Consider the following 13,298-nt stretch of genomic DNA (forward strand, 5'->3'; position numbering starts at 1 on the left):
CTTTCCCATTCCCAACCCAGTGCCTGTACTGGTGTAGGTGTAGACTAGCCTCCCTGTCACATCCACAATGCCTGATTGCTCGTTAGCCCATGCTAGTTAAGTCCAACTTCTCATATGGCCTTTCTAGGTCTTCCAAGTTCCTGGAGGTGGCTCCTGTGGTTGGTGGAGAAACTACTACAAAATAGTAAAATGATATAACTGACTACAAGCAAAACGGGGTACCATAGAACCATGCACCTTAACAATGTCAAATTATACCATGCAAAGTTATGAATGTGTACTATTCATTTATTTTTATTATTTTGGTTTACATTTGTTGACTGTGATAGTTGGACTGAGCACAATAGTCCCTTTTCAACAGAGACCCAGGAGAAAAGCATCAATATGACAAATATACATAAGTAAACACATTTTTTGCTTATATAAATGATAATTATAAAGTATGCAGGATATGTAACAATCACAGAGAGGAAAATGAAATTGGATATATTAGAATAGCAGTGTTTACCTGGAAAGCGATGGTATTCTGAAATGGAAAATTTAGCTGATCAGATGTCACAAAACAAACGTGTGAAAGAATCAGTTACATATCTAATGACATTTTATACCTTGCCCAGAAGTCTGTGTCAGAAAGAACATCCAGTTTAACATGTAAAATGACAAACTTGTACAAAGCAGGCCAAAACTCCTCAGCTATAAAGTTTTCTTTGTGTGTGTGTGTGTGTGTGTGTGTGTGTGTGTGTGTGTGTGTGTGTGTGTGTGTGTGTGTGTGTGTGTGTGTGTCTGTGTGTGCGTGAGTGTGCGTGTGTGTGCGTGTGTGTGCGTGTGTCTGTGTCTGTGTGTCTGTGTGTGTGTGTGTGTGTGTGTGTGTGTGTGTGTGTGTGTGTGAGTGTATATGCCATTTTGTTAATGTAACAGGCAATTTATTCTTCAAGGGCAATAAACACTGAATTTGTAGATAAAACACTGAAATATAAAGATTTCTAGCAATAACCTCTTCATTAGTTTCAGATCTCTTTAATGTGGAATTATTCAGATGACTTTTACTTCTGCAGAGATTGTACATATCGACTGATATTGGTGGATTGTAATGGCAGAAGTTTGAATGGCCTTTTATAGCTGAAAAGTTTTGAATTGGGCAGTTTGTCATTGGTTCATATGTTTTGTTCATTGCTTACTGGAAAAATCTTTAAAACTATAAATTTAAAACACACTCTAACAAGTGGTGCTGTATTATACAATGTTTAAAAAAGCGAATGATGATTTATCAAACCCATGTAAGCAAAAGCTTACAATCTCGAACGCTTCAAAAAAAAATCGCTGTTCACACAAAAAAAAAATTGTAAAACATAACGCAAAGTGTGTATGGGGGGGGCTGTGCCCCCGACACCCCCCCATTTAAATATATCAACTCCGAGATTGCACTACAGTCTAGAAAATGGCAAAGTAACGGGAGTGGCCAAGCGATTTCTTTCCCAGGGAAAGAATTCACTTATATGCCGTTTCAGTGTTTTGCCTTTTCGTGCTTTCAAGTTCGATCAAGACACATTCGAAAGAATGTATCTTCGATCATTTAATAGGAACCTGGTAGCAGTATATATAAGAACTATATAAGAAGAACCATAATATCTTAAACCTACAATGGCATATTCTTTGATATACAAAACATCCATTCAGATAATGTTAAATGGAACCTAGAAAACATTCTAATAACAAGGCTGTAGGAAATGATGAAATCCCAGAAAACATTCTAATTACAAGGCTGTAGGAAATGATGAAATCCCAGAAAACATTCTAATAACAAGGCTGTAGGAAATGATGAAATCCCAGATGAATTGTTTAATATTTTACAAAATGATGCTATTAAAGTGTTTCTCATAATTTGCCAGCACACACTTGCACAGTGTTGCAGACTAGAGCACATTTATCAGAAAAGAAAAACAGAAGTAATAGATTTTTTCATACCTTCATGTTGATTTCTGTTACAAAAATGGGCTGCAACACAGATTGTTTTGGCATCTGCACCTTTTTCTATCAAATATTTGATGGCCTCTGATACAGCAGATATAATCATTTTACATTCAGGGCTCAGGTACCATGGCAAGAGATCACATGCTTGTCTCAGCGCGTATTCAAATTTAGTCTGCAGGATAAAGAAAAGTTATCGAATCTTTCAATGTTGTCATGGATAATGAGACAAAATTTAACAAACTTTTAAACAGTTGTTTCTGGTGTCTACTGTTTGCATTGCAGGTATCATTGAACAAAAGCTTTTATTTATACCACTGGCTCACACATCAGACAATATCATAGGACACCATTCCACCAACTTAGAGTTGAAAGCAAACAGGTTATTTGGATTAAGCTTGCATTATATTTGTTTGAAATCAGAGCTTTATGAGATTACTCAAGTCAGGCTCCATTTTGCACTTCAGAACAGTCTTTCCATGTCCCTCTCTCACTCTTTCTCTCTTTCTGTCATTACTTTTCTTCTTCTGCTGTCTCTTTTTAAAATTTTTTCTCTTGCTCCATCTAAACTGCCTTTTGTCATAAATGCTTCCATTTTCACCTTTAATTATCAGCAGGATAGATGTAAAGTGCAAAGCCTTCCTCAATTCTGACTATAGGTCAACTGTGTAATTCCTGTATCGATTGAATTTTACTGATCAGAAAATAGATAGCATGGCATTCAAGAATATTTTATGCACAATGAAAGACTATCATACATAGCACAAAATCTGTAAACTAATGTCACAACATAGGTAAGTAAATTATAAAGAGCACAAAGTACATGAGATGTATATATGCAAATTAATCATCAGCAGTCGTGCATCCACACACACATCTGTATATATATCTATCTATAGATAGATCTATACATATACATACAGCTTTCGGTGCACGGATCCACACTTGGTGCTCAGACCAAACCAAAAATACATCAACCACAGTCCAGCACACTAATGACAAATAGCAAATAAAGCCAAAATGCCCTTGAGTAAATAATTCAATATAGGCAAATAATGAGCAGGAAAGTTTGGGTTCTGCTCGTTATTTGCCTATATTGAATTATTTACTCGAGGGCATGTTGGCTTTATTTGCTATTTGTTATTAGTGTGCTGGACTGTGGTTGATTTTATATATATATATATATATATATATATATATATATATATATATATATATATATATATATATATATATACATATATGTATATATGTTTTTTTTCACATTCCGTGCCCACAGTCTCAACAACAAAACACATCAGTTTCAAGCATGGCTAAGTCACAACCAACCTGACATTGTAGGCATCTCTGAAACTACCCCACATTTCTGACTCAGAAATCCTACCCTCACAATCTTAGATGTGACCGCCCAAAAAAAAAGGCAGAAGTGTTGCATTAATCTATTCCAATCTCCTTACCTTAATTCCCCTACCAAACCACATTTCTAAATTCGCCAGTGCAGACCTGTCGGTCTATTAAAAATGAATAATCACAAAAGCTTCTGTATCCCACCTGGAAATAACGTCTCAACCCTTGAAGACATACTCCAATGGCCTCAGCTGAAATTAACCTTGAAACTTATATACTAGGCGATGTAAACATCGACTGGAATAAAATCAACAGTCTCATGCCCTCACTGTCCATTAACTTCTTTAACTTTACTCAAGTAACCCACTCCATCACCAGACCCAATAAAACAAATCCTTCAGGATCCACTCTTGACTGGAGCTTAGAGACCCATCTAAATAAAATGACCAACTCTGGCACCATCCTCGACTCTATTAGTGACCACCTTCCAGCTTTCATTTACCGTGCAACCACCTGCCATCCACACCAACATCAATATATTCAGACCCGCAAACTTAGTAAATTTGATCCCAAAACCTTCTCTATCTCAAACAAATGAATTGGCACATTCTAAAAATCCTTCCACTCGATAAAGCCATAGACCACTTTAATTCTACTTTCCTAGACACTCTAAATTCCCTAGCTCCACCAAGGAAAAAAAGAATAAAAACTATAACTGCCCCTTGGCCAACCAAAGAAACAAAGCAACTTATGCAAAGAGACAAATCCTGGAAGCTTTAACAAAAGAATAAACTTCCCAAAACCCTTCTCCAAGATACACAGCTCCGGAACTTTGCAAAAAACAAATCTTCAAAGACAAAAAATCCTACTACACTAAGCTCCAGTCCAACCATCCCCAAAATGCTAGGCATTTTTGGAACTCCATAAACTCAATCCTCAACCCAGGCTCCAAAAATAACCCTTATCCAAAGCCAACTAAATCTGACCTTGACTTAGCCTCACTATTCAACTCTTTTTTATAGAGTCACTATCTGACCTAATGAAAACTTTTCCCAACAACGACCCATCTTTCCTACATTCCACCTCATCTAAGTCCCCAAATCATTTCTTCCTATGTTTGAGCTTAAACCCATTTCCACAAACTACATAAAAAGACTTCTATCCAAACTTAAACCCTGCTCCAATGCACCTGACAACATCCCCTCTTCCTTTCTCAAGTCTGCTGCCGATGATATAGCTCTCCCAATTAGTATCCTAATTAATAGATCCATAAAGGAATCCTATGTCCCTAAACTCTGACCTTCTGCCTTTATTCTTCTTCTCCATAAGGGAGGCAAAAACACTAAGATTTCAAACTTCTGCCCTATAGCTCTTCTCTCTCCAATCTCCAAAATCCTAGAAAAAAATGCATCCACCTCCAACTTATGCCTTTTCTGACTAAAAAACAACTTCTTACCCCTACCCAACATTGCTTCTGACCAGAATGTAGCACCATAAAAGCGCTACTCTCATTCTTAGAAACTGTCAGTCAAGCCCGAGATTCTGTGAACTTAGTATCCACAGTACTCCTAGATCTCTCTAAAGCTTTCAATACTGTTTCCCATAAGTACCTTCTAAGTCACCTCTCAAACCTAAATCTCTCCCAAAACACTCTTTCCTGGTTCTCAAGCTATCTGTCAGATAGATCTCAGGTTGTGAAATGGAACAAAGGCCCCTCACCTTTCTTACCCACCCCTACTGGAGTACCACATGGGTCCATCCTTGGACCAATGTTGTTTAATATCTTTATCAATAACTTTCACTCTGATATTCCTAATGCAAAAGTCATCCAATATGCAGATGACTCTACACTTGCCTGCTGTGCCTCTAACCTCCCTAAACTCTTATCTAAAACTCAGACTGCCTTCTCAACTACTGAGATCTGGCTGCGCCAAAATCAACTTTCTCTCAATGCTAACAAATTAACAAATCTAAAAATACTACTATTCACATCCTCAAAATCTTTCTCTTTTGATAAAAATTCCTTCCAAGTCCTTAGCCAAAGCAACTCTCTAATCAAAGTTGTTCCCTTTGCCAAACTACTCGGTGTAACTATAGACAAACACCTCAAGTTTGACATCCATATTCTACAAAATATAAAGAAAACCCGCCAAAAACTAGGTATGCTATACAGGAACAACGAGTTCCTCTCTACTTCTACCAGGCATACTCTGGCCTCCTCTTACCTCCTTCCCTCCCTTCTGTACGGCACCCCGCTACTAACTAACCTATCCTCTTCCATCACTTCCAGACTTGAAAGCTGTTATAACAAAATTTCTAAATTTGCCACCAAAGCCAAACATTCCACTCATCACTGTGTTACTCTCCAATCCCTCAACTGGTTAGAATTCACAAAGTACCTGGACTTCCTCCAGCTCACTACAGCACATAGACTAATATTTAATCCAACCAAATTCCCCGCTCTAACTAACATCTGTCCCCCATACACCCCAAATAGAACTCTCAGATCTGAACACCAAAACTTAATTACTGTTCACAAACCTAAATGTCCTGCTGGACAACTTCTCCTCTCCTTCTCCTTAGGTAAGAACTCTCCCTTCCACACTAAGGACAATGTTAAACACAAACAAATTCAAAACAGCTTTATGCCTACCTTTCCTCCAAATGGAAATGTAACTGCATTCTCCCTACCTAGAACTCTTTAACAAAAGCTCCTGGGAGAATATCCTCCTGAGTTCCTAAGCACCTTATTGCTGACTATAACCTTCTATAGCTAATTCCCATACGATCTCTCACACTCTGCAAATAGCTTTTGACTTTTGACTTTAACTGTGTGAATTTACTAAAATGTATCTGCACAATATTTTTCCACTATGGGCAATATTGCTCACGCTTTGTATTATTTGATATGTATTTGTACTTGTACTTTTATTTTTATTGGACTGCTATCTTTACTGTAATCTGTTTCTTGGAGCTTTTCTCCCCGGGCCTCCACTGAAAAAGGGCTCTCTGGTCCCAGTGGACTTCCCCTGTACTCAAACTGTAAATAAATAAATAATAAATGAATATAGAAATAAATAAATAGATACAGATATATGGGGGAACTAAGTATTGTTGAATCACCCTTTGGTTGACATCTGTTAAGTTCACAAAATTTAGTTGACGCAAATGGTCAGCAGGTGTGCAAGATATCACGATTCTCAGGATTGGCAAATATGCATATTCCCAACATTGTGCAATGATATATAATTACCAAGGATGTCTTATGCTGTTTTTGAACTTATGTTTTGCAAGCACTTAGACTGTTGCTCAGTACATGCATAGTAGCATGTCAACATTTGCAAAGTTGAGCTTTTATGGTTGATATTGTGAACTTCAGTATTTGGGTGTTTCAATGAAATACAGCGGGAACCTATCAGTTCCAAGAAAACACACTTCAATGACAACCGGATTACTGTGATGAGATCACCGATACAACGCATCGCCGACAATGATGAGTAGTGGGAAATGGGATGAATTCCTATTTCTGCAATGTGGTGCAATCTCGGAGTTGGTATATTTATGTAGGGGGGTGTGGGGGCACAGGGGGGCTTGCTACCCTGCTATACACATGTTTATTTTTGTTTTATAACTGTATTGCACACATGGGAATACATTCCATTCTGTAATATATATATATATATATTAATATATATATATATATATATATATATATATATATATATATACTCGGTGATCCAGTCGTTGTTGAAGTGTGTTTTCGTGGATCTGACATGGATCCATATATATATATATATATATATATATATATATATATATATATATATATAAATGAGTTCTTGTCAAATGGTCAGATACTCTACTATATAAATACAGAGCCATCAAACATAATTAATTAACACTCACCTTGTTGAAATCATATGAAAAAGCAATTGCAAATGGAAATCAGTTGACCTTCTTAGTATGTGAAGATCTTAAGGAAATTGCAAAGGTGGCAGTGTGGAGATATTTTGCAAAATGAGAGTGAACATGTACTTTGTACGAACAATAAGTAAAAGTAAAAAATGAAAGCCAAATAAGTCAAGACTTTTTATTAATGATGAGCATATACTTACACAGTGTTCAGTGCACAAACAGACTGAAGAAGTAGCTTGGTGTAAAGTGGTGTATAGGGTGAGATGTCACAACATCTGAATGCTGGCATATGACAGGGTAAACTATATTTATCTTAGCTAGGATGAACAGTGTATCTTTTTTATGCAAGTTAAGCCAACTGGAAGCAGTGTCAAATGATAGGAGCTGAACTGGCACATCCTAGAAAGTCACATAAAGATAGTGTAGAGCACATTGCAGTTCATGCCTTTGAATAAGCAGAAGACTGTGGTGAGTATATAGTGAAGTGAGTTGCAATGCTTGCCATAATTACACAGAAGGTATCCATGGCTCATCTGTGTTGGTAACAGGAACATTAACAAACTATTGGTGATACTTTTGTCATTTTGTGCCATAGAATACAGCATGTCTCAGAACAAATCTGTATACATAATGCATTACTTGAATGGTGCAAGTGGTGTAAAGTTTCCTGTAACATACTTCAGGGCATCTGCAGTACAGATGATTGAATCAAACCATCTTTATGCAGCACCATAAGAATGACTTCTATAGTCTTGTTACTTATATATTTGCCTAGATACTCCTGAGCTACATAGAGAGATTTTGCATATGAGAGACCCCATATAACCTTCCCCTCATGGGTAAGAACACAGTGATACAATTGGCTGGTGAGTATCAAATTCCAGTTTAACTGTAATGTGCATGTTGTGGGAGAACCGATGCACAAGCATGTTACATTTCAGTCTTGCAACATGTAGAAAACAATTCTGCATGCAGTGTCACTCCTAGTTTACAGAGAGCAAAAGGAAGTTTTACACCACAAAATATACTCCTTGTCATTGGCATGTTATAGATGATACACTAAAGGATTACTACAGAACAGGTAGCATCACACATGATGGAAACATTAGAATGAGCATAAATCCATGGTCTGTGATAGATGGATATAACAGAAAGACAAATGAGGTTTGGAACAGACACTATTGTCCTGGGACATCTTCAGTGTGGTGCTCGATACATGGGATAGGAGGGATTAAAAGAATAAGGGTAGGATAGGGTTAAATGTGAGGGAGGGATGTTAGGAGGAAATGTGGTAAGAATAGGGAGGGGATTAGATGGTTTTGTCAAGTGTAACGAAAGTAGGAGTCACTTTTTGGCATGAGCTTGCTAAAGCAAGGTACGTCCACGACGACCTGCAGGTATTCAGGGAGAAGAGGTAGGCCTCTGGGTATTGGGTGGTGACAGGTGGTTGGATATAGGTAACTTATATATTATTATAAAGTTTCTTTTTGTCTAGTTTTACTTTGCAGGCCTGTCCCCCTGGCTACATGCTTTCAGTGGCCTGGTTTTAGGCGGGCCACAACAAGTTTACCATTGCACTCTTTACAGGTGATGGCAGCTTGATAAAAAAAAAAAAGAGAGATTCGGTAAAGAGGAGCATGGTTACACAGTTTAAATGATAGCTGCATGTCTATAACAACATAGAAAAAGAAAGAAAAAAAAAACTTTGAGGAACCATTCACTGACATATCTGGATTGCAGTCTGCAGATGTTGTTATTCATTGCTGTGCAAGTCATCTGAGCCAGTACAACCATTGTGCTTTGTGAGGGTATGGGCAGAAAATGAAACAAATTACAGGTATTCATTAGATGGAGACTCAGATGGCTGTATATATGTTCAACAAACAGACTGTGCTTTGAAATATAATCTGAATGCAATATGTTTGCATTTAGTAATGATAATACTGTTTTAGTAAACACTGTTGTACTGGATTATTACAAGACTATCAACAGTAAAGAACTAGAAAACTATATTCTTTGAATTCTGTAAGTGGGCTTTGAATACAAATAATGCGTGGTGTTATTTGTTATTTACATAGCCAAAGAGAAAATATATACGTGAGTATTGCAAAGAATCAGTCACTATATTTCTAGTGTACAATTTTGTCTAATATAGCAATCTTATATATTTTCATCTCTGCAACAAGAGAACTTTGATATTCTTATTTGGAAAGGGAACTGCTGCATTTACCTATTTGGTTAACTATTAGCTTGGTTCATATAGTGGGGATTGGTGGGTGTTTGCATATCAATGGTGCAGATTTCTTGTATGTTCAGGATTTTGCTTCATATTTTAGGCAGTCGCAGTGGTTAAACGATGATTAAGTGGTTTGGGCGAACTAGTGGTAATTCATTGAAGATTACAATTAGAAGTGAATGGCAGATATTGGAGTTCAAGACTGCATGCTATACAGAAAAGTTAGATTAGAGCTAAACCTGCAATTCCAACAACATTCTGAGTTTATGGCAGTAATATCTGAAGTGGCACCAGTTTTGGGCAGTTATTTTGATTATGACTCTGTCCAGCTTTCCTGCTTTGAGGTCGAGGAGTATAGTTGGGTGCACCTGGCTATTAAGGGAGCTTGGTAGCTGCCAACAGCACATGAGTGACTGGCTATGTCCGCCCATGTGCATTTTAGGGGTAGCCAGTAGGGGCATGCTTCTCATCGGTCGAGATTTTCTCAGAATGTTTGAAAGCCAACTTAGGTTTTGGTTACACAAAAAAGGGGAAGAAATACCCTGGGTGGTATTGTACAGTTTCAGTTGTTCCTATAACTTGAGAGATCTAGCTTGCTTGCAAGGTAAGGAACCTGTTTATAGTGCCTTACAAACTACATCATTCAGCAGTGTGCAAATGGCTATTGGTGGGCACTTTCATAGAACATAGATTAGTATTAGGCTAACGGCCCTTGCAAGCCATTTTAAGCCTAGCCAATTATCCCTTGTGAGACTCAAATCCTGCACCTTGTGTTTGTAAGGCAAACACCTTAACCATTAGGCCACACTCCCAGCCCTTTTGCTTCAGGATTCTCTGTTAATGAAGGGAGCAATAGATGTTTCTCTGCCATTGATTTATCAAAGGACAGCCATCCTCTCAACTGTACAGATTTTCACAGAATGTTCAGATTTTCACCTCAGATTTTGGTCGAGGGTTGAAGTCAGAAAATAAAGACAAACATTTGAGTTTCAGACTTTATACGCCTCAGGCAGTCAGGCTAATGCAATACCTGTTATTCTATCATTTTTTTAATTTGCAAGAGCAATATTTAAGTGTCCCTATTTTGTGTCTTTGTCTCCCCAATATTTATGGCTCTGTCCAGACTTTTGTTTTAGGAGTTTGAGAGATATGACAACAGTCCTTTGATTATAGCAATGACTGGTGCTGGTGCAACAGAGATCAAGTGTTAATGTTTTTTTTGGGAGGGGGGTGGCATCAGCACACTTCATAGTTCACATAAATGAGTATTCTGGAGGATTAGTTGCTAACCATTTAGGTTTAAAATTTGGAAGTGGCATTTACTTTGGGTTCCATCTTTATGTGGTTGCTGGTAAATACTGGCAAATCTTTACAGCCTGGAGGTACATACAGATGACAGGAGTTGGTAACAGCAATAGTGGGACTTACACTGATGTGATACCGGTTGCCTGTCTGCTTTCTAGCTTATAAATAGCAATATTTTAGAACTTGCCACTACATTGCAGAACTGTCCCACTTTACGTATAGCCTGGCTTACACATTTTCTTCAGCGAATTTGAGAGGGATGAATAGCATGTATTTTGTTGCTATTTTGCAGTACATGGACATTGCTGCAGTGAGGTGGCAGAAGAGACAGATTTAGTCCATTTAGGCCCCTTTTTAATCTTTGGGGGTCTCTGTTTGGGTTCTCAAATTTGACAGATTACTTATGGTGCACATTGTGGGGGGGGGTTATACAGGCAAGGGGTTTGCCTTATAGATACAAGGTACAGGGTTCGAGACTTGTTTTGTTCAATCTTGAAGATGCAAGATGCTTATGCTGTTTTCTTTTGCAGATTGCAGAGGTTTGGGAGTTGATGTGGTATTGGTGGTGATCTGAAGGAAAGTAATTTGAAAGGTGGTGAAGGCTGTTTCAATGGATGCCCTGGTCACGTTGGTGCTGCACAATGGGGTCACGGATTTGGAAGATTACGAGATATGGAAATGGAGCAGTCATTGGTTGGTGACTTGAAGGAATGGGGTTCAACAGGTGATCAAGGCTGTTTCAGTGGAGGTCCCAGTTGTATGGGTGGTGCAAAGAGGTTACAGACGCGGGAGCACAGAATGAACAATGGTCAGTGCCCTCATAGAAATGGTATTGAAAGGTAATTGATTCTGCTTGCCAGGCTGTTGTGATTGTTGGAATGGTGCACAGTGAGGTTGTAGGTAATCTGGCTGTGTGGGTCATTAGGGCACATCCAAGTTGGGATAGTTTGAGGTGGTGTATGGGTAAGTTGAGGTGTAGGTAGGGTGGGATGTGGGGATGCTAGGCCAGAGATTGTTTATGAGGAGTATAGCATTTTCCACAGGCAGGGAGGAGCATAACAATCATGGGATCATATAAGGCAATGAGGTTAATGGTTCCAGGGCATGGTGAGGTAGCCAAGCTCAGCGGTCTCCACATGCTGCTCTAATTGTCTTTCAGGAAGGGCATGGGTGGGACCGCTGAGGTGATTTTACAGTCACCATCCACTTCTTTCACATTTTGGTGTGAACTTGCTACAGCAAGCTCTGTGTCCACGATGGCCTGTAGGTGTTTGTGTGGTCAGATAGGAAGGGCAGAGGATCATCAGTTGGTGGATTGCGTATACGTTCTGGAGAGGTGATTGTTGCTAAGCCTAGTTGGTAAGTATTTTACTTGACATGTCATATTTGTGGCAGGGTGCTGAAAGGTGACTTCAGTTAACATACACAGGGTGAAGTAGGAATGGCGGTGTCATGGGGGAGGTGAGCTGACTATAAAGGACGGAATTATTGTCACATGAGTTTGGAGCATCTTTTGGGAGCATGGGAGTGGCGTTTTATGTTTTTGGGTATAGGATTGGTCGATGGGTTCAGCGGGGGAGTTTGATGCTTTGAGGGGAGTTTTCAGATTGCAGCTGGCAGGAAGGGAATTTGAAGGAATGATTTTAATGTTTAGTTTAGGCTGGTTGCTCTCTGATGGCAAGCAGATGTTTTATTGGAAAAGTTTAGGTGTTAAGGAAGTGGTCCTTGGTGGCAGTCTGTTGTGTGACTTTAGTACTGTTCACCATTATTTTGGATCACTGGGGTGGGATTGGAGGAATAGAGGCAGTGGAAATGGGAGGACAGGCAGATTTGGGGTAATAGGGAGTTATTTAGGGTTATATGTATTCTGTTTATGGAAGATGGGGTTCTTCGTGGTTAGGAGGGCTGCTGCTAAGCGGATGTTTTGCATGCTATTCAGTTTAGTTGGGGGAATTGGGGTTGTTTACGAATGGCTGTTATATAGATTGCATTGGTAAATTAAATTGCAAGAGAGTACTTAGAATTTGTTTCTTCTACTACATATGGCAACTGTGAGTTAAACAGCCCTTACCACATTTTGCGGGAATCTGTGGGGATATTTTTGCAGTGTTGGTCACATAAATGTTCAGCAGACTATTAGATTGTTTCATATGGAAATAAGTAGAGGACGCAGGTAAGGTATAGTTATATTTAACTTATCTTTCCACAGTGATTACTTAGAACATCTTCAGTGGGTTTCATTTTACTTTTGCTGCTTATTGTGGGATTGCTTTTGTTGTATGCTCCTGTTTTGGCTGTGAAAGGATTTTATGTGTGTAAGGTGGGGTTGGGCTGGGGTAAGGGAAATAGGTCAGTGTAATAGGGGCAGTTCGAGGAAAAGGGCACTTTTTCATATGGCTTAATGTCTTTAAGAACGTGTGTTGGGTAAGAGTCATGAATTTACAGTGTTCTTTCTTTTACAAATGTAAGCAGTCGGGGCTGGAAGGAAGTTGAGTTGGAAGGTGATGGTTTTGTCGGGTGGCTGTTC

At 38.7% G+C, this 13,298-nt stretch overlaps 1 protein-coding gene across 1 annotated transcript in view; it reads right to left on the reverse strand.

The window, feature by feature from the left end:
• The window catches only part of LOC122812033 (prosaposin-like), a 162,794-nt gene that overhangs the window by 37,645 nt on the left and 111,851 nt on the right, over window positions 1-13,298 (reverse strand). Inside the window, exon 4 of the mRNA XM_044084276.1 lies at window positions 1,966-2,143. Coding sequence (XP_043940211.1) covers window positions 1,966-2,143 — 178 coding nt within the window. The remainder of the gene's footprint in view (window positions 1-1,965; window positions 2,144-13,298) is intronic.

The sequence above is a fragment of the Protopterus annectens genome, chromosome 9.part0 (assembly GCF_019279795.1).
Source record: "Protopterus annectens isolate FY-2018-M chromosome 9.part0, PAN1.0, whole genome shotgun sequence".
NCBI lineage: Eukaryota > Metazoa > Chordata > Ceratodontiformes > Protopteridae > Protopterus > Protopterus annectens.